We start from the raw sequence: 23,447 nt of genomic DNA on the forward strand, positions 1-23,447 counted from the left end.
AACTGCTTCACAACGTTCCCATAGTTTTCTAGTGTTCCTCCCTATTGAAAAAAAAAACTGTAAAAAGTACCTTCTTCCATAAGCAAGGATGGAAAAACCTGTTTATTTAACAAATCCAAGTAGCCCTAAGCATTTAAGGTTCCATTGATGAAAAATTAACTAACCAATCATGTTCCACACAGCACGCCACACCATTAATTTACCAGCACTAACCATTCAGCTTTGATTTGTTGAAAATGGGTTATCAGATAAAAAGCATCGAATATTCTGTGTATGAACTTCCTTATGAACATAAACATTAGCCTTGTCACTGTGAAGGACTTTTAATTCAATGGAAGCGTCACACTCTAAATTGTTCGCGACAACCATTCATAATGCGCAGCTCTTCGTGGATGTATCCGATTAAAATAGTGTTCAATGGCATGCAAACTTCTCTCCCTAGAAATCACTTTGATCTCGATGCATTACCGATGCGCTAAACAAATTTGAAGGAATTTTTCCAACACCTCGAAAAGGAGCAAATTGGTACTAGAATTCAGTCATAACTTTTTACTGGTTAAAGATACGTCGAAAAAACCTTCACCATTGCATTTCTCGTGAAATTCTAGCCTGATTTGATATATCATATCACCCCCTTCCCATTTAAAATTCTGAAGTTGAATTCAAGATGGCCACCGACCATGCAGGTAGCGTCAATGTGGTTCCCCCCTGGCCTGATAACAATTGGTCATCACCATTTCCATGTTGCGCGCTGCAGTGGCCTTGTACCGGGGGTGTTAAGTGACTTTTTGAGCCACCTTGTACACTAGTATCTTCTGTTTTGTGCTTCTACTATAATAATATCTCCATATGTTAAATGTTGCTAAACTATTCCACTTGTATAAATGATACAATGAAAGCTTCACCCTTAGTACACCATGTATTTTCAAATGTGAGAAGTCGCTCCATGGCTTGAAGAGTTGACAATCTCTAGCATAGATTAAGTTAATGTGTTTGTCATTCTGTGCTCACCTACAGCATGTGAGATTGAAGAGTAACAGTGTCACTAACCACACTACATTCACGAAATATCTTTGAAGTAACTCACTGTCTATGAAAACAATGGCGAGTTTAGCAATGTCATTATCAATTGATATAAAATATTTTTTCACTTGATAAGTAAAGAAGTACTATTTTTAGAAGAGAATAATTCAAATAGTATCTACAGTTGCTATCCCGCTCCATGGCCATGTGGTCTAAGGCCTCTGGCTTCGGGATGCATGCTGGTTCGAGTCTCCTGGGGGGAAATGTAAGAAAGTGAGGCAGGCAGTATGTAGGCCCAGGCCCTCAAGGGCTAATTGACACATTCTACAATACAATGGTCCAGTGTTGAACATAAATTCCCAGTGCATCCATACCTATAAAGTGGTGCACCCGAAGTGATATCAGGCAATAAATTCTAATTTAATTTGGCACTTTTCTGCCTGTTAATCTCAAGTCAGAAGCAGTTGCAATATCTCAAACTTGTTCCATAATAGCTGCATTAGATATATACATATTTATAAATGCCCTGAGGCAAGTTTTTCACAATTTAGGTTTCATTTTTATCTAGGAAGAAAGAGCTGCGTGGAAAATTAAATTGATTTCTTTCAATCCATTAACTTTGTTATGTTAGTGTCCTTTGCAGAACATTCTATCTGACAGACAGAAGATTATTGCAAGATAAGATATCTTGATTAGCTACATTTGAATTTGAAATTAATGTACAATTAACATTTATTTGCACATTAGTGTATCCCGTAACATTTGTGACCTGTGTTTGTAAATGTACAAGGGTCGTTCAAGGTTGACCGGGACTTTTATTTCTGCAGAGGAAATAGGTAGCAGAAGAAACACCAAACTATGTCAGTTTTTCAAAGTATTCTCCGTGCGCGCCGAGGCACCGTTGCCATCCTTCTGGCAGCTCCCGAATTCCTTTGGCGTAGAAAGAACTTGGTTGTTGTCGTAGCCACTGGAGGACATCGCTCCGCAGTGCTTCGTCTGTCGTGAATTTCTTCCCTCCCAGATGGTCTTTAAGGAGTGCAAACAAATGATAATCACTGGGGGCTAAATCCGGACTGTAGGGGGGATGGGGCAGAACTTCCCAGCGCATGTCGGCCAGAGTTGTTGTTGTCACATTGGCCGTGTGAGGGCGGGCATTGTCATGGAGAAGAATGACATTTCCAGACAACATCCCAGGTCTTTTCTTGCGAATGGACTTTCGTACAGCACCACTCAACAATGTGGAGTAATACTGGTCATTAATCGTGCTCCCTTTGTCCAGAAAATCCACATGGATAACGCCCTTCATGCCCCAGAAGACACTTGCCATGATCTTTCCAGCGGACGGCTGCGTTTTGCTTTTCTTGGGGGGCGGGGAACCTTTATGCCGCCACTCCATGCTGCGTCTTTTGGTTTGTGGGGTTGAATTGTACAACCATGTTTCATCACACGTGATGATGGATTGCAACAATTCATCACCTTCTGCTCGAAACCGATTCAGAAGCTGTTCACAGACCGTCCTGCGTGTCCACTTCTGATCGAATGTCAGCTGGCGGGGAACCCACCTTGCACAGATTTTGCGGAAGCGTAAGTGGTCGTGAATGATTGTATCAACACTCCCGACACTGATATTCACCTCGGCAGCAATATCCCGCACTGTTACTCGCCGGTTCTCAAGAATCATTTGCTCAACACGTGTGATATTCACTGGTGTGACTGCAGTCGGGCGAATGTGTCCATGCGCTTCATTTGTCACCAGCTCCCGTCCTTCGCGAAACTGCTCGCACCATTCGTACACTCTTGTCCGTGACATCGTTTGTTCACCATACTGTGCTTGCAATCGTCTGAAAATCTCAGCTGGTTTCACTTTCTCCTTCACGAGAAATTTGATTACACACCGCTGCTCCACAGCCACAGACACACTGCTTGCCGCCATGTTCGCTGCAACTGCTGCGCATGCGCGAAATACATCATGCCGGGCGCTAGTTACTCGCGAAGGAATACATTACGTGACCCGCACGTTTCATCATGATCCGGCTATTCATCGATTTTTTACGTACGAAAATCCCGGTCAACCTTGAACGACCCTTGTATTTCGAGTCTGAGTATGTAAAATAGCAAATGTAAACTCCGTGCCTTAAATTAAATATTTTAATTATATGTACTGTTCAATTGATTTGGATTTGAATTTTTGAATACATTGGAATCACACAGACCACTTTATAGTGGTAAAATATTTTTTGTGTGTATGCGTGTGGGTGGTATGAGGCGGTAATATGTAAGGTTGAAATTGAGAAAACATCTGCTTGTACCCTTGAATTTTTGGAAATTTCACCTTGAAAGCTGGGAATTATACAGTGCGTTCAATTTTAAAGTGGCACGTAAGGTATATTTGAGTCTTGTTTTTGTTGTTGTCGTCCGTTATGTTCCGTCCGTTCCGTTATGCCCATTGTTACAGGAAAAGTTTATTGTAGTGGAAGAGAGGGAAGGGGAAGGGGTGATGAGGAGGGGAGGGAGGGGACGGATGCATTGTTAGTTGCAGGTGTTCCGCTGTACTGCTGGGTTGTGTTTGTTCTTCGTTGAGTTGAGTGAGTGAGAAATTGCCCTCTACGATGCCATTTAGTGTTCAGGAACATGCCTTTATTGTTGAACACTATTTCAAAACAAATTCATTCAAAAAAGCTGCAGTAAATTCACGGAAATGTTCGGTAAGAGTGCTCCGACTGTAAGTTCAATTCAGAAAATGGTCAATAAATTCCGTGAGACAGGGTCTTATGTAACGTTAAACACTGACGTAGGAGGACTGTACTAACACAAGAGACAGTGACTAATGTTAATGAAATAATGACAAGATCTCCCCACAAACCTTTACGACGCCTAAGCCAGGAGACGCAAATGTCCGTAGGATCAGCCCATACAGCTAACTAACAAACAAACTCTCTAGCCTTCTTAAACCTGAAGGTTCATGGCTGCAGCAACACAGGCCTTCCATCTTTCCCTATCATGAGCAAGATCTATATACTCTTTTCCATCCCTACCGATTTCCTTTAGGTCCATCTCAACGTTGTCCCTCCATCTTTGTCTTGGCCTTCCTACAGGTCTCTTACCATCAGGTTTCCGAACAAGAATCCTGTAAACTCCTCTTTCCTCTCCCATTCGTGCCACATGGCCTGCCCACCTAAGTCTTCTTAATTTAATTATTCTAATAATATCTGGACATGAATACAAATTATGTAGTTCTAAATTATGTAACCTTCTCCACTCACCTGTCTCCTCATCCCTTTTAGGTCCAAATATTTTCCTAAGGATCTTATTTTCAAATACTCTCAATTTATGTTCCTCTTTCAATGTAAGCGACCAAGTTTCACACCCATATAATACTACAGGCAAAATTACTGTTTTGTATATTTTAACTTTTAGTTTCTTAGATATTAAACGAGAAGACAAAAGTTTATGAAGAGAGAAGTAACATGCATTTCCTGAATTAAGCCTACTTTTTATTTCCTCTTTAATATAATTTTCATTTGTTAATATTACTCCTAAGTATTTGAATTTGGAAACTGGTTCAAACAAGTTGTTATCAATAATTAGATTTTGATTATTACCTAACACTTGGTTTCGGCCTGTAAGCATATATTTAGTTTTCTCTTTGTTAACTTCCAAACCTATATCTTTAGCAGTTTTGAAAAATATTTTAGCATTATTCTTAATTGTATTCACATCATCCCCCAGTAAGTCTACATCATCTGCATATGCTAACAACTGAGTCACACCATTTAATTTTAGTCCTCCTTTAGTTTCTTTTACCTTCCTAACAGCATATTCTAAGGCAAAATTAAAGAGCAATGGAGATAATGCATGTCCTTGTTTTAACCCATCATGAATTGTAAATTTGTCAGACATATTAATACCCACATGAATTTTACTTTCTGTTTCACTGGTGCATATTTTTATCATACTAACAAGCTTCTTAGGTATTCCAAACTCTACTAATATATTATATAATTTATCTCTTTTGACCGAATCATATGCTTTTTTGAAATCAATGAATAGCTGATGTACATTTTGATTATATTCCCACTTTTTTTCAAGTGTGTGTCTGATGTGAAAAATTTGATCTGTAGTTGATCTGTTACGTTTAAATCCACATTGATAATCACCCATAATTTCATTAGCATATGGTGTTAGTCTTGTTAAAAGAATGTTGTGAGTGAGGAAAATGTTGAAATTATATCCATATAGAATTCAAGTTTTTCAAGAATTAAAGGAAATTGACTACCCTAATCATGTGCACTACTGTCAATGGTTCAAGGACTTCATTGGGAATGAAATCACTGTGTTGGACTACGTATTATTTTCCGATGAAGCATGGTTTCACCTGAATGGTGTGTCTTCGCAAAATTATCGAACATGGAGCTCTGAAAATCCCCATCTTTTCGTGGAGTCCCCCCCCCCCCCCACCCTCAGAAAGTTGGTGTCTGGTGTGTCATATCCAGGTGGCGAGTGGTAGGCCCATTTTTTTTTAAAACACTGTGGCCTGCCAGATCCCCAGATCTTTCAAGTCTGGACTACTGCTTGTGGGGGGTTTTGAAGCAAAAAGTATACAGGCAGAATCCACGCACCTTAGAAGAGCTGAGGCACCACATCACTGAGGAAATTAGGAGTATAACTGTAGATGTCCTCCATAATGTCGCAAGAAATATGGAAAAACGTGTTAACATGTGTATTCAAGAATAAGGTCATCATTTTCAACATTTGCTTTAAGTATCTTACTTGTATATTTTGTATATTGTATATTTGTGCTCCATACCGCTTTTAAATTGAACGCACTGTACTTGAGTTTTATCATGGCCACCCTGCTATGGTTCTATAGGTAAGAGATTGAGTAAGGAATCTGCCAGGTGGAAGGAATACCTGGAATGAAATTGTTGGCGAGATTCACTCAAGCCGTGAGAATAAGGCTGTTTTGTGGTTTATGGGATGCATTGCATAAATTCCCCAACCCCACTTGCGGCACTGTGAAAGAGGAAGCAGGCATGTTTTGGTGTTGAGGATCCATTTTCAGTTATCCAAGTTCTTCCTTCCTGTGTCCTTCTCAAACTTTACCTAATCTAATTCAGACAAAATTAACGTAAAAGAATTGTGTGTGTGTGTAACAATGACATTTCTGGCAGGTTACTTTCATTACACCTCTAAGCGAAAACTCATTGTATCTGAATTTCAGGATGATGCTTCTTCAATGAGAAGGACCAACAGGAAAGCATCCCTCTTCATCATCTCCACTTACACCACAGCCCAAAACAATGCCTTCTCCAGTGTTCCCAGCTTCAAAACTGGTGTTTCTCTTCATTAAGCAGATAGCAAAGCCTACAGCAGAATTCTTAAAAAGGAGAGCAAAAAATAGTCTTTTTTTCCGGACGAGAATATGTATGCCTCCTGCACAGTGTATGTCTTTACATATTTTAATTTTTTTTAAAAAAAAACTGCTGTGAGCACATTTTTCTAAGTCTAATTGCATGGCTTTATTGCACTTACCTTTCTATTTTTATGGGAAACCTTTTCTTTCTATGCTTTATTGCATGAATAACATTGCACATGCACAATTTTGCATTGGAAATTGCATCACTGATTTCAAAAATTGCACTAGTAACTTTATTTTTAAACTAGTTATTTCAATTACAGCCTCAGTACTTGATTTGATTTCAAGAAAAAATATTTGCTTCACCTAGCTGTGAATCAGTTTGCAGGACAGAAAGATAGCATCAGATTTTTGTACTGCTTAGGTGCTGTCCAACTTTCTTACGCATAAAAGCACAACGGCTTTCAAGTGAGTCGGATGTTTGAGCTGCATTTTTGTGTTAGCCTTCTATGTGCAAGCCAATACATTTACTACAACTATAACCAGGGCTTGAAAAATCCTGGTCGCCGGGGCAACTGAAAATTTCAGCCTGACGGCTGTGATGTCTTGCTGTAATATTGCCGTATTTTCATTAGCCATTTTTTTCCTGGCACCTGACTCCAAAGATTTTTTCGAGCACTGACCATAACAATACTGGTGGTGGTGTCTATATTGAGAAGTAACTTATTGTGTAAAGATTCTGACCATGGAAAATGGACGCAATCTTTTTTCTTTTAATCCAAAAATTTATAGGGCTATGAAGTTGCAATCCTCTAACCTTACACACACAATTATTAATTTAAATTTTTTTTGTACCCTAAGGCTCTGAGCTGGAAACTTTTCTGCCACTTTTGTGTAATCATGAAGATGAATATGAATAGCGATAAGCTGAGATGAAGGTACAATCATGAACACACATGGCTGACATAACACAAGCCCTACCAATGATTTGCATGTGGGTCCAGATGCCAGAGCCTCATTGGCCTACAAAATTCAGTTGACCTGGGGAGTACTGCATGGAAGTGAGGTTAAGCACGAAAGGACACATATGATCCTATTATCCCCTCACTAAGATATAATTTTCTTAAAATAAGTTTTAGCAAAAGATAAATATTCATTTTACAGAGCTCATCACATCACTTCATGTAGTGTGTGACACAATAGAATACTTACAAGTTTTCACTTGATGCATTGGAGGCACATAGTGGTTCGGATCCCACTTTAAACTGTAGGTCCAATCCAGTTTAGCCTTACTGTGCATAAAGTGGACTTAAAACACCAAATCACTCAATCAATCAATCACTTGATGCATGTCTGATGAAAATATCTTGAGGCTACGTTGCTCAGAACATGGAGTTAGGGATATAGCTGCCACAGAGTTCCATCCCGTTCCGTGCATTTAATATATTAAGGGTATAGTTTAGCTCATATCATATTAGTTTTATTTATTTATTGTATTTTATTATTATTATTATTGAGTCTTTATTTCTCTTCTTGCATTAAGTTTAGAGAATATTCAGGTCTCTTGCTTACCTTCCATGTACAGTGTAAGCAGGTCCACTCAATTCTTACTGCCAGCTTGATGTCTGAGCATGTTAAGTGTTAGACTTTGGACTAGCCACAAAAATTCCTAGGTTTGAATCCAAGCCTGAACGTGAGTGTTATTTGTCCATGTCCCTTCAACAATTTCACGTAATCATCATTGTGATATGCCAAAAGTGACAAAAAAGGGACATTAAATAACAAAAATAAAATTGCTAACAAATCAGTTCTTACCACTCATTCCAAAATCTGTTAAAAATGATTGGTTCTTTCATATGTATGTAAAAGCTGTTCAGACATTTCCTCATATATCACAATAGGATTTTTAACAACACTTGTAATTGGTATCCAGTCCGAATGGAAAAATGAAGTCATGTGGTACGTGTGTTACCACAATAACCAACAAAGAGAGAATTGAATGTAGTAAAAGGGCAGTAAAAGCACTTTTCAGTTTTCCACCCTATAGTACTTGCATTATTATTAATAGAATTGCATGCACTAGTAAGCAGTCCAAAATTATTATCAGGGTTTCATAGTTTGTTTAATTTTCCTTATATGCGAGGGACAAGGACAAAGCTTATACGGGAGTAAACAACAAGTTTACATATTGTAGTTTATAAATGTTCAATGTGAGCACCTTTCGTGACATGGCACACATCCATCGGGTAGTCCAATTCTTCCCAAGCACGGGTCAGCATGTCTGGCATGATAATTGGACAGCTGCAACTATTCTGTTTCTCAAGTTGGCAGGTAGCGGTGGTATGTACACTATCTTTCATGTAGCACCATAAGACGAACAAAGAACCACACCTTGGAAATTCAATTACACAAAATAACTTCTGCACTGGTGTCGCCATCATATAATACACCTATGTTGCTGTAACTGATGGGAAATAAATAAGCGCTCAGGGTAGGAAACTTCCACAGCCATTTTTGTATTTGTTCTTTCCATGATACCTGTTCCAGGATTGACCACAAAACTCTCTATTGCTGATCCACCCAAACTTAAACCATTTTTCACTTCAGCATAATAGTCATTCGTGTTTTTTTTTAAACACCATCTGGGCCATTTTGTACAGATTAGATTTCCAGAAAACTGCTTAATCTTATCTTGGTATTTTCGGAGGTGCCCAAGATTTCTGACTGTTAAAGGATATGTACAAAGCATCACTCGAGACACACATTTATGGTGAATAAAAGATGAAGATTTCAGTGTTAAAATTGTGACTAAAACCATAAATTCTATTTTAAAAACTACACTTAGTACACAGTAGAAACATTTTTCTTCTAACAGTAAATTCATTTAGGTATCAGAGGATTAAGTGTATTCCTGTGTAAAGGAGTCCATTTTTTACTTCTCAGATATTTACAACAGAATTGATCAATTTTCTGTGAATTCTTAACACTCAGGATAATTCAGACTTCAAATAGTGTTGTGTGTGTACGTAAACTCTAAATTCCATGTTTTAAAGAATTTTTTCGCATTTTGCACTTCATATCATATCATTTTATGACCAAACATGGTAGGAAAATGCCTCTCCATTTTTCAAAAACTTGAAAAATGAACATTACAGTGTGATGTTTTACATTTCGTCAAAAACGAAACATGCATGCCTCTAAGCATCACCGTACCACTCGTTTGCTTATGCTTTTGCTTATACCAGGGAAAGGCTGTAATCTCAGAAACTGCCCCCACATGTTACGCCATAGTCTGTTCTGGTTGTGGACCTTATTCATTCATGTACTAAGCTTCAGAATCTTCTGCACAGATGTTTAACCACCAACATTTGATGGTGACACTTGGTACTATATATCTGATCAAGTTAGGTTCGGAATTTTATTTTCGCTGCAATGTGGTGATTCCACCCTTCCTCCCCTTCATGACTAATGGTCAAATTTTGCTATCCTCATCCTTTGTAATGCCTTCTTCAGTAAATGCCTCCTTTCAATTTAGGGACATTACATCCAATAATGAAAAAAGTTTATACCAAACTTTTATCACACTATGCAACATTTTAGTATATAATTGCACCCAGCATACTGAATATATTAAATTTGTGACAACTAGCATACTTTTTTTTGTAAGCCAAGCAGAATTTACTTCCTGAATAGCCAAATAATGTTTTGTGAAGTTGATGTCGTAATGAAATTCCAGCATAGTGCATTACATTTGAGTGTTAGAAAATGTTTCTTTTGTTGTTTGGATGCAAACCTGAATGCCCACTATATTTACTTTTTACTTTGTAAAGTTTCAGTTATTGTATTTCTATCTTTGATTAAATAGATCATGTGTAGGTCTTTTACAAACTTTAGATTAAAAATTTCTAATCCCTTTTGTTGATTATTTCCTTATAAATATGTGGTGGAATTTTGATTTAATTGTGTAAAATTCGAGATCTCTAGCAGAGTTTTCTTTAACATACTTTCAGTTTACAACTGGTGCGAGGTGAAGAGCAAGATGTGGATATTGAATCTGGGGAAACCTGCGCACGTGCCCAAACTAAACGAGAACATGGCTATCGAGTTAGGTGCGAACTTACTAGGTGAAGGGATAATATTCGTAATAGCTGCAGGCGCATTGCTGTTCGAGTACAACCGAGGGAACCGCAAAGAGAAGGAGAAGGAGGAGAAAAGGAATCACGAGATAGCAACACTGAATTACACAATACAGGAACTGTACTTCCAGGCGGAAAGGCAGGATGCGCAGATAAGGGAGTTGATGAGGGTGCTGTACGATCTGGAGGGCCAGGTGAAAAAGTCTAGTCTGACGGGTATATTTGGAAAGAAGCCCCCTTCCGACGGGGGTGGCAAACCTGAGCAAACGACCCACGAAACTGTTCCGTCACAGGGAAGTCACGGCTATCCCTCGGGGATTCTAGCCGAAGCAATAGAGTATTTACAAAAAGACGTAAAGAGGAAGCGATAATAATGTGTGAATCTTAAGTGAATGAACAATTTTGTAGAAAAAGATTTAGGATAATACTTTTGTAGATTCCTTTTTTATAAGCTTTTGTTTAGGAGAAAGTGCCCAGGAAAGTTGAGAATTTTTCTTTCATAAGCTGTTATTACGAACAAACATTTTTCCATGAATGAATACTTGTTCTAAGTACCAATTTAACAAATAGGTTAGGTTATTTGCTCTATTAGAAATACCATGAGATGTGTTTCTATAGAAATCTCTGGGGAACAAAGGTGGCACACAATATGTTATATCAATCTCCATGAGACCCTTAAGTATTGTGATAATTTTTAAAAAATGCCTTGTACTTTTTCATGGTTAAATGTGATAGGAGGTTATGTGTGAAGAAACATGAATGTTGTATGTTATCACTCTCTTGCCATTGCAAAAAGACATTGTGAATTATTATCAGGGTATGTTAATTACCATTAATATGTAATGAACCAGGATATTCTCCAAGCTTACTGTATTAGTAGTATTATTATTACAGTAATATGCAACATATGAATTGAAATGTACTAGATAAAAGTGACAATTTGTAAGGAAAATATGCATGGTTATGTTCATAAAACTAAGGTGCCATGATAACTGTGAAACGTATATTTAGATCTTATTGTACAGTGTGTCTAATAAGTCAGTACCTATTTTTAAGTTGGAAATACATAATGTAGAAACCATTCTGTTGGTAACTATCACAGGGAGTGAAAACTAATTCTGTACCATTTGTGTTTCAGGTAACTGAACATGCCACCAATACTCAGCACAGAAGAGCGAGGAAGAATTGTTGCAAGGAACGAGGTATTGAAATCATTGAGGATTATCGTCTTTCCATCTGACCATGATTTCTGCGAATTCCATGCTGTGGTCACAGTTCTTGGGAAAGATTTTCTGGACTTAATAAGGCTTCCATTATTTTCAATTTAATTCTTTAATTCCTTTTCAAAACAGTCTCAATGGTATAGCTTGCTCTCTCTGCTGACCTGTTGGTTGGACTTTTAGCACTTTTTTCAAACATTTCCTGCACGTGCGCAACATTCTCTTCTGATCAGGATGTTGACGGTCGACCAGTACATTGCACATCCAACACAGAATTCTTTCTCGTCTATTCACTGACATTTTTGATGATTTTAGGATTCAGCATTGCATTTCAACCATTCTCATCTCTCCACCAATACTGGACTTGGAACTACAAATTCCATACCTCATACCTTACAGCAAATCTTGCTCGCTCTTCTGTCTTAAGCTTTGGTGGCATGTCCAGCTACCTGCAACATAAATGGTACATAACTAGCTTTCATTCCCTGTGATAGGTACCATTATACAACGGTTCCTATATCATGTATTACCAACTTAAAAATAGGTATTGACTTATCAGACATCCTGTAGATTTTGTGTTTTAATGAGGTGAAACACTAGGAATTTAGAAGTTATTAAGAGTATAGGAAATATGTGGGTCTAGGAGTAGCCTATTCAAGATTTAAAGTTCTGGTTGCATCCAAACATTTAAAAATATATAAATGTCATTGTTCCTTAGCAAAGGAAACTAAGACAATAATCATTGTAATCTTCTCTTGAAGCTTAAGCACCTTGTGTGAGTGGTTAGTTCTAATGAACAAGAATAAACATCTCATTCACTTTTTAAAACTTCAATCATCTATGAATGAGGAGGCAGAATGTGATACAGTTTTGTTGACATGTAAATATCCTTGTAAATAAATGTTTATATTGTAAATTGATATATTCTTTTCATATCTGCAAATATATAGTGTTGAAATAAGGTATTGTTCCCATTTGTTTGGAAGAGAAAAGTCATGATAATGAATTTTGCACACACAAGGATACAATTTCCACATCTTAGATCCTTGTTTATTTTTGGATGTTGTGTTCATTAATTCTTCAACATGTAATAGTCAAATAATAATAATAATTTATTGATCTGACTCCTTATTGTTTCATGTCAGCAGATGGTATTTTGATTTTTTCAAACCATTGCACAGTGATCCAGAATGCCCCCCCCCCAAAAAATCTGCAAATATCAGGAGCTCGTTTTGACACCCCTAAATCAATACAAATGTGTAAGATTTGCATTTTTAAGAAATTAAGATTTGATTATTTAGATATTTATGCAAAAAGTCTAATTTTTAAATACACACTTGGTACTACAGTAATACTAAACAGTACACTTTGAAGACTGAAATACATTTGCAGAAATACATTAAATAATAATAAAAAATTCTGTAGAAACCCTCGGATTTTGTGAATTTTCTGCCTGTAGTGGCTGAAAAGGGTTTTCGGATGTCCAGTCTGTTCTGTATTCACCTTGTGTGTGCATTTTGGGACCTTAAATCCATCAGATAAGGGGTCATATTCCATGTCTGAATTCAATATATCAGTCTCTGGGAGGCTACGTTTTGCTAATGATTGCATATTTATGGTCTCATTCACTACAGAAACACTGGATTCAGGGTCTTCAGGCTGTCTTGACTTGTTTTTGTTTGTGTGGCTTTTTAGACCTTGATTTATTCAGCGCTGAAAGCACTTGTCGTTCTAATTTTCCATTATACGTCCAAAAACACTTTCAATTACGTCCACACTTTGATGGCTACCTTTCACTGCTTTTGGCAAATGGAATTGCAGAAGATACTCTTCTTATTGCACTTGCACGTATGAAATAACTTTGTAGTACACTATACGTGAAGCAGTTAAGTTGATTCTCAAAGACCTTGTCTTTCTTCCTGTTCTGCACAAATCACTGTGAGAATTCACTGTGTAGTAGTTCTGGTTTGAAATGTGTGTATAATTGGCATCTTAACATAACGGTAGGTAGGTCCATTGTTATTTTCATTCTTCTTTTATACTGTATGCTATATTGATACAAGGAATGGAATTATTCTGATTCTGAAGCAGAATTTGTCCTCTTCTCATTAGCAATTTTATTTCAATTCATGCCCCCTCACATTGTGGAAAACAGAGTGAATGAAAATGCTATCGACTACAGCAAACGTGAGTAATTTTCAATTGATTGTGGTCTTTGAATTTTTTTCCCGAGAACCTACAAAAACTCAATGAATTTCAAAATTTGTTATATTTGTTTCAGTTTCCTGTATAATTTCTTATGATAGTATGTTACCTCAGTTAACTATACCTTCCAATAGTTTGATTGAAAATGTCAATGGTATTGATTATTATAAATATTGATTGCATCTAAGAACAATAGTGGAAATGCATGTTCCGGAATATTTTATTCTGTTTTAAAATTATACAGTGTGTTCCAGGAGGAAGCGGCAATACTTTGGGAACTGGTAGTATGGGTGATTCTAAGCAAAAAAGTTCATATGAACATGGGTCCGATTTTGAACGATAACCGAGATATGAACGGAAATAAAAATGATGTAGGAAAACGTAAACAAGAACAGTAACAAGTAAAACATGGCAATGTAATACCTTATAAATAACATGCCTTAAAAGACATTAATTTATCTTGAAAGTGATTTGATAGGAAGTCTGTTTTCCTAGCTTAAAACATTTATTGTTCATAAATTTATTTTAACGATACTTCGCACAATTATTATTATTTTATTACTATCATTATTATCTTTATTATCATTATTTTTGTTATTATGTAATCTATTTCTGGAAATTGATTTCGGTCTTCCAAGTGTATTGTTTAGTTTTGCTGTGGTTTCAAGTGCGTATTGAAAAGGTCAAAACTGTACTTTTTGCATAAAATTTAAAATAATCATGTGAATTCTGTGAACCCAAAGTGTGAATCATTCCTTAAAATTGCTTATCTTACACATTTGTATTGATTTAGGGGTCAAATAACGAGCTCCTGATTTTTGCCAATTTTTTTTGCATTCTGGATCACTGTGCATTGGTTGATTTGACATGGAATGATCCAAAGCTAAACCTGATGGTAAGATTCAAAAGAGGAAACATTAATATTTTATCAAAAGTTTATCTTTAGGTAGTCATATATTATGTTCTTTCACATCACAAAATGCAACAGAAATTGTAAAGAAAGTACCGCAATGTTGTTTTTATAGGTAGATAAGTATATTGATACACTTACATTTTATTTACATAATGATATGTGAGATTTGCACAAAGAAATAATTACAAACCAATTAACAAGGGAGTGACATGTCACAGTTTGTTGCCAGAAGACCATGGATTGCAAATCATGGTCTGTGCAAATGAAAGGTCCATCGTCCTTGGTGACTTCACATACTCTACGTGAACACAAAGTAACAAATGTCACATTTGTGCTTGTCCTTCATGATATATTCCTATGTAGGCCATGCACAGTGTTATTTTTACCTTTCTTATAAACAGGACTTGAGATTATAGTCTAAACTAAGTACATTGTTGTAAAGTACAAATTATGAGCTATCAGAATATGTACTAGAGATATAAACTATCACTTGGAAGATGCAGTAAGTAAATTACATGTGCAATATTAGATCACGAGGTTCAGCTATTTTGCTTCTTTGTCTTCAAGTTACTACACTACAGGTACAGCAAACAGGTCCAATTACGTTTAAATGACCTACTAATTCATCCGTTGAATTAACCTTGGAAACAGCAAATAGGCCATATTGGGTTCAGATGCTTTATTTTATTTCCTTGTTAGGGGTCTGTCCTTAATTTTGTTTGTTTTAGTTGTTTTTTTGTTTTTTTCCTGTACCTATTGTGTGATGGACATAAATAGCCTTTGCTGAAATGCCCATAATATACAGGGTGACAAGAAATAACCCGTACAAAGTTGGGCGTATCCTGCCAAGAATGTAGTGTATCGTAGCCAAATAATTGTTGTGTTATTGGATTCTCCATAGTCTTTTGTAACTGTACCTGTTGTTTCAGCTTCATAGCGATTACAGTCTTTGTGTTTCAGACTGTCAACCAAACTCAGTGCAATTTTTTAACTGTGGCGTCAGGGAAAGCGTCAATGTGAAATTGTTCGTTTGCTGGGTGTTCCAAAAATGACAGTCTCAGATGCAGTTCGGCGATTCAAGGAGCTCGACCATGAAGGCGACCGTCCCAGAAGAGGAAGAAAGCCTACCATCAACACGTCCCAGAACCGCAAGATCATCAAAAAGCGAGTTCAGCGAAATCCGAGGGTCTCCATGAGAAAAGTCGCCCGTGAGATCGGGATCAACCGCGAATCGGTGAGGCAAATGGCGAAAAAGAACCTCAACCTCAAGGCGTACAAGCTCCAAAAAGTTCAGCTTCACACGGACGAAATCAAGCGCCTGCGACTCAAAAGATGCCGCCCTCTGAAGTGCCGGGCCGCAGGTCAGCAATGGGAGCGCATTCTTTTCACAGACGAGAAGCTGTTCACCGTGGAGCAGGCGCACAACCACCAAAACAACAGGACCTGGTCTGCAGAGGCTCCCGGTACCTCAGCCATCGTCCAACACCGCCAAAATCCGCAGTCGGTCATGGTGTGGGGCGGAATTTGCGCAAGCGGCAAGACGACCCTGGTTTTCGTAGATCAAGGGGTCAAAAGCAACCAAGAAGTGTACCGCCGCAACATTCTCGAGAACGTTGTCCTTCCGTGGGCCCAGCAGCACTTCGGCGATACACAATGGACATTCCAGCAAGTATCTGCTCCGGCCCACAGGGCGAAAATGACGCAAGCGTGGTGCAGAACCCATTTTCCGGACTTCATCGCATCGACGGAATGGCCGCCCTACTCGCCGGACCTCAACCCAATGGACTACAGTCTGTGGTCGATTTTGGAGGCCAGGGTATGTGCTAAATGCCACCACAGTTTGGAGTCGCTGAAGCAATTGCTGTGTCATGAGTGGAACCGATTGTCGCCCGAGGACCTGCAGCCCATTGCCCAACATTTCAAAGCCCGTTTGGACCTCTGTATCGCCGCCCAGGGAGGCCACTTCGAAACCAGTTGAACATCTTGTTCCTAAGGTCCCATGTCATTGTTCTTCAGTGTTGTTTTGCTCAATTGTTTCGGTTTAATAACTTTATGATCACATTTTTTTCACAAACATTAGTACGGGTTATTTCTTGTCACCCGATAAATATCAATCAATTACTGCTTTCGAAATATGAAGACCCAGGGGGCAAAACGATGAATGTCGATTTTTCGCCCATTTTGAGATCACAGTGCCATCTGTTAGCTCAGAAGCTGTACTATAAGAATGAACGGCCTTGGGGAAAATGGTGAGAAGTGCCTGAAAAACGCATTAAAGCATACGGGGCAAGGGGGAAAAACGAAAGTCCGAGCATCGGGGGAAGAACGATGAGTGTTTTCTGTTAAATAATGTGTGCCTCACTGAAACGGGTTAGTGCTACGGGAAGGTTATTCCAGTAGTTCGTTGTGCATGTGTTGAATCGTGCAGTATTGTGATCAGTTCTATTGTGTACTATTTGTGACGAACCTGAATGTTTGCTTAATATTTGTTGAGATATTGTGATTTTTAAATGTTTGTTATCTCAAATTATGTGCAAGATGTCACAGACAACTATAATTAGACTGGTACAGTTGTGGTTGGAACTTGTATACATGTTTAGAAATACGTCATAATCTGTTCGCATTGACGTCACGTTCTCATCTCATCAGAGGCAGTGAACCTGCCTGAATGTTTTCTCCTGATGACGGACTGAATTGAAAAACAGGTGAAGGTGAGGAATCAATAAGCATGTGGTAACGGAAAAAATGGAATGCCAGAATAGTTTTATTGGTTTACATTAATTGTGTTTCTTTGTAACAACTAGTTTCCAACAGGAGGACGTTGCATATTTCTTCCGTAACTGCAGTAGTATGGAAAGTGATTTGGAAGATATACAAAGTGATAGTAATGAGGTGGGAAAAGTTGCGACGAAATCCACAAAGAAGAGAGAAAAAAGACTGGACGAATGAGGGATGTGATGAAGAAATTGAGACTTTCATGTCATGCAACAGGTGACGATTGTAAGTGTAAAGGGTTCAGATGTTTTGAAGTGGTGGGAGAAAGTGAAAGAAGGAATTAAGGATTAAGGAATTCAATACTATTTGAACCTATGACAAATAGAATCAGTATCTGTCAATACTCATCACTGTCCTTCCCGTGATGAAACGAAAGCATAGCAAAAATATTGAAGCTGGCACACACGAAAAGAACGCTTCATATGGTTTCAGACTCATAGTTAAAGTTGAGGAATCAATCCAAGACGTCCGTGTTTGCTTCAAAGCTTTTATCGCTTTGCATGGTATCACACCTAGACGAGTGCAGACATCCAATCTTCTCTGGTTTATCGAGGCACTTCTCCTGATGATGGAAGAGGAAAACACACAAGTAGACCACACAAACTGTCTGAAGAAACTCATGCACTGGTGATGGACTTCATAAAATCGTTAAAAGGGCGATTGCATTATTCCCTGCAGGATTCTGATAAAATATACCTCCCAGAAGAGCTCAACTTGACGAAGTTGACCGAAATGTACAACAAAACCCACCCTGAAAACCAGAGTTCATTATGACACGTTCCGACCAATTTTCAACAACAATTTCCATATTTCCTTCGGATACCCATGCAAGGACAATTGCAGTACGTGTGACTCTTACAAGTCGCAAAAATCTGTGGTTGAAGCTGGCATCAACGACTCTGAAAAATCAAAAATAGAAACAGAACTCTCCAGACTGGAAACAGAACACAAACTTCATTTACTGAAAGCTAAGAAGTTTTATTCCCTCGAAGAAGTTATACAAAAAGAAGAGTAGAAAGGATTACACCATAGCTGCAGTTACAATGCATTTTCTGAAAAATTTACCAACCCCCAACATTAGCACCAATGATGTGCATTATAAACGTCAGTTGAGCTTGTACAGCTTCAATATTCACAGCCTTTCCTCTAGTGATAGTTTTCTTCACGTACGACGAGACCGTTGCTCATAAAGGGTCAGATGATGTGTACTCTATGGTCGACAGTTTTGTCCACAACTTTTTGCCGGAAAAAGTTTGTCGCTTGGTCATCTTTTGTGATTCTTGTACCGGCCAGAATAAGAACTATACTGTCATTCGATACCTCCACCATCTCGTGACAGAAAAACGTCGTTTTGATGCCATCAACATGTTTTTTCCCAATCAGGGGCCACTCCTACTTAGAGTGCGATAAAAACATGAGCTACATAAATCAACAGTCCCATGTTGAGTTGTCGGACCAATTGAAGAGATGTAATAAGGAGCAGCAGAGACAAACCAACGCCATTTATTGTAGTAAACTGCACGAAGGAGTTCCTCAAGACGTGGACTGAGTTCTTGAAGCCAATTTACCTGCCAAAATGTCCATTTCCTACCAGGCCAGTGCATTGTTTGGAGATATGAGCTGAAAACCCTACCAAAATTTTCTGCTGCAATACCTATCTTGGCACTTACTAGCGCACTGATGTCATGTGGCGACCACCGAAGCGAGGAAAGAACAAAGGGACCTCTACTTCACCTAGAACCATTTTGAGAAACCTGTACGATGGACCGCTGCCCATTCCTTTGCCGAAGTACAAGGCTCTCCAGGATCTGAAGCGATTTTTCACCAACCCAGAGGCTCAACAGTTTTTCGAGATCATGCTAACCACCAACGCTACGGTAGAAAATGATGAGGATCTCTATGTGGACTACTTAGTTGATGATCAGGAATAGTTTGTGAGTTACCCCCAAGACTGATCAAACTTTTTTTTCATTTTGATGATAGTTTGATAAATAACAAACATCACTCTTTTTAATGTTGTAGTGTTACTCTCATTTTGTCTTTGTTCATTAGTGCACACCTGCAATGTAGAATTAAAACCACATTTTTCGGTTAATTTTGCTTATTACTCTTTTTTGGATTCCTCTGATTCTCCAGAAACATTTTCCGATGGTTATCTACATCTGTGGGAGTAAAAAGATACTTAAAAATAATTATTTTGGCATACAATGGTGTATTTATGAATAGAAATACTTGTTTTTCATTTCCTGGCAAATTGTCTTCAATGAACATTCATTATTTTTCCCCCTGCCCCTTCATATTAAAATAGAACCACAATGCAATACAATTTCTTCCTGGATGTGGGAAACCATTAGTGTGTACTTAACATTTTTAATGTGTTGTGTATGTCCTGTGCAGGTCCCTTTACAAACTTGCAGTTTTAACTTTTCCCAATGGTCTTTTTACACTCCTTGTTTAACTCTTAGGTAAGAATGGTAGATAAGGGGCCATTCGTGGGGACACACCCAACAAATTTAACTCAATCAATCGGTCATCTTTGCGATCGGCCAAAAATTACATCAACCCATCAAAATACACAGAGTGATGTATCACACACTACATTTTTCAGCTCCTGTGATCAGACAGGATTTTTTTCAGAGCAACTAAAATTACTCAATTACCGTAACTGCATCTATCAATGCACCATAACTACATCAACTTTGATTTGATGCATATTGGGTTCTGTGTCTAGTTGAAATTTCATTTTGATGTTGGGGTGTAAGGGGTGCTCCTTCCACGTAGTGCACCCAATAGTCAACTTCAATTCCACGTAGTACACCCTGGACTGCAGACTAACGAGGCTCTGGCGACTGGCCCCATGGCCAGTATAATTGTGTGTTGTCCTGTGTTTTGTCCTTCTTTGTGCTGAGCACCCTTTTTAGCCTCAGCTTTTTACCAAGGTAAGGAAATTTTATTTTTCAGACATGCTTTTATTTTTGTTATGACAGGTGCAAAATAGCAGTGCTAACACACCCAAAATATTTTAATTAAAAAGAAAATCATTTTGATGTTATGCTATTAGCTTCTCAAATGTTGGTGGTGTAACATTTTTTGAGGATAGCCTTCTCGCCTAACTAACTCTCTAGCCTTCTTAAACTCAAAGGTTTATGGGTGCAGCAATACAAGCCTTCCATTTGTCCCTAAAGTGAGCAAAGATCTATCCACTCATTTCCATCCCTACCAATTTCCTTTAGGTCCATCTCATAGTTATCTCTAACTTTCATTTCCAATTCATGATGACTTCATGATACAGATTGTAGAAAATACACATGTAATCCATTTTATTACCATTCTCCCCTCCTGCCCACCAACGTTAGATAAAATTAATCTCCATCTTTACATTGTACTGCCTCAACATGTGATCTCCAAACCTTCACAGAGCGATGCAGCATTTCGCTTGAAGCGAACCAATCCAATGCAGGCGTACCCAAGGCGGCACGCTCCTCCCGCGCAAAAGGTTGCATTTGATTGGTGCCTTTGTCACTGGTGAAGTATTCTTGCCACCTTCCCCCCACCCTTCGTCTAAAGTGATATACCACTTTAGTTGACCAAGTCGTGCAGCCAGAAACCACCCAGCGAATGTCCTCTGTCCCAGAAGTCTGCAGAGGAAGCGAACGTAAACAAGTCCTCTGCACAACTAGTGACTCGAGGGCTCGACCAATGAACACGTGAGAGGGAAAGGTAATGCATTTATGGGGCAATGCAGCTGCAGCTACCAGCTGAGGTCACCCACTTTCTCCCCTTTTCCAATGTTATGCGCGACATTGCTTCACAAACTCTGGTACAGAGTATGTTCCACTGGGGTCAGGTCCAGCCAGAGGCAGCTCAAAATAAAATTATCACCTGGGCAAAGTGGATATTTGTTCACCCTAAATCTCTTAACTTAAATTGCTACATGATTTGACAATATACGATTATTATGTCATATAGCAGGAACTTCTATTAATTATTGTCTACACAAAACCAACTCTTTACAACAAATATCTACTCAATGGGATGCCCCGGCCCTTTAGCTGCTTTTGGGCCAGCTTTCTCACTCTTAGTCTCCCTTATCCCCCCTCACCCTCACCTCCCGCCCACGCGCATGGTTGAGATCCCATGTGAGGGGTCCCCCTCCCCTTGCCAAACCCAAAGAACTCCAGATATAATTTTTCATGTAAAAGGACCACAAAGTTATAACGCTAGATCTAGAACATAACACATTGTACCATTAATATATTTGCACCTCTCGCAAATTTAAGACTGCAGGGCTCGGTCTTGAGCCATGTGTCCCCTTTTAGTGTTGACATGGCTAGTAATTAAAATAAGTACGTATGTTGCATTGCATGAAACATGTGGATTTTTGTTGGCCCACCATGGCATCATTCAATACATATATATGATAGTATGAGATGCTCCCCCTCCACAAACTTAAAACATTCATTAATAAGTATTCTTCCACAGTGAGGGTTCAAATGAGGGCAATGCCAAAAAATTATATAAGAATCTGTGGTACGAAAAAAAATTGGAAGAGTGTTGCCTTTAATCGTAATATCAATGTATTGTCACTCTTATCATTCTTCTGTTAATTGTTTTCTTTTGCACTGGAATGACATTCTAAATATTTCTATCAACATGCATGTACTCTATCCTGAGATAATCAGGTGCAAGGCTGTGCATAATGGTAGACAAGGGGAGAAATCGAGGGGGTGGAGTGAAGCAGTACACTCTGCTCACATGTTTATTGGTCAAGCCCGCTCGAGTCACTACTTGCTCAGAGACTTGCTTGCATTCTTTCGGTGCAGAGATTCCCGCGGCAGAGTGTGTTTCAGGATCGTCATAATGCACTTTTGAAATTATACTGCCATTTATGACAATAATTCGCCATGATACAGTTGTGAAATTAAATAATGTTAATGTAATTAGGATGTATTATGTTCATTTGGTGGCGTAAATCTTTCAAGAGCTTTTATGTTCATGTAGTTTGCATGATCACCGGTAGATGCCCTCAGCGTGCAGGCTGCTATCTGAAAGGGCTGATTGCTTCGCAAAACCAACACAACACTAGGTGGCGGGGTAGCAAGTCAGCTGATCGAGGGGGAACAAAGGGGGGAATCGGTTCAGGAGTAGGTCAATGAAAGTCTGATGTGGCATAGAAAATGCAGACACAAATTCTGCATGTTTTACGGGAACTTTGCATCGTCCGATGGAAAATAGTTATTCAACCTGACAGATATTTCGTAAGAGGTATAGGCCACTTGGGATTGTAGAAACAGGACTTCGCCGACGTGATCTGAGTGAATAGGTGAACCTGAAAATCTGGTTGCCATGCATGATAACCCACCATGGAGGTAAGTGTGTTCCTTCAGGGAAAAGGTTGCTGGTATGCTCCTTTGTGAAATGTCTTAAGTCATAATTTTATTTCTACTAGAAAGCACGGAACGTACGAGGGAGTTTGGAGCAAATTTTGTAGCAATCTTTTGATGAATAGCTGCAGAAAGTACATCACAAGGAACAAAATGAGCGACGCCGCCATCTTTAAAATAAAGTGAATTTTTGTCCTCTGTGCCAAATATCTATAGTTCCCGAGTGATGCGAGGGAGTTTGTAGATCAAAACGTGTTGTAAGTTATTTACCGGTTAGTTTTGAGAATAAATAGTTACATTTTGAGTAACTGGCTGCTCTGTATACGTGAAAGTTATCACGACGCAGTTATGATCTATTTTTAACCATGCAATCTAGCATTGGCAAGTGAATTGGAGCAGGGCAGACTATGAAATGAAATGTAAAAACTCATGGAG

At 38.6% G+C, this 23,447-nt stretch overlaps 1 protein-coding gene across 4 annotated transcripts in view; it reads left to right on the forward strand.

The window, feature by feature from the left end:
- LOC146000283 (putative OPA3-like protein CG13603) overlaps positions 1–12,645 on the forward strand; it is a 29,833-nt gene extending 17,188 nt beyond the window's left edge. For 3 of the 4 annotated variants that reach the window (XM_083137766.1, XM_083137768.1, XM_083137769.1), the window contains exons 2-3: positions 6,245–6,465; positions 10,390–12,645. In XM_083137766.1, the coding sequence (XP_082993892.1) occupies positions 6,324–6,465; positions 10,390–10,886 (639 nt within the window). In that variant the 5' untranslated portion in view covers positions 6,245–6,323 and the 3' untranslated portion in view covers positions 10,887–12,645. The remainder of the gene's footprint in view (positions 1–6,244; positions 6,466–10,389) is intronic. The other variant, XM_083137767.1, reaches the window with a different exon arrangement.
- The last annotated feature ends 10,802 nt before the right edge of the window (positions 12,646–23,447 follow it).

Source organism: Lepisma saccharinum, chromosome 16, assembly GCF_977018435.1.
Source record: "Lepisma saccharinum chromosome 16, izLepSacc3.1, whole genome shotgun sequence".
Lineage (NCBI taxonomy): Eukaryota > Metazoa > Arthropoda > Insecta > Zygentoma > Lepismatidae > Lepisma > Lepisma saccharinum.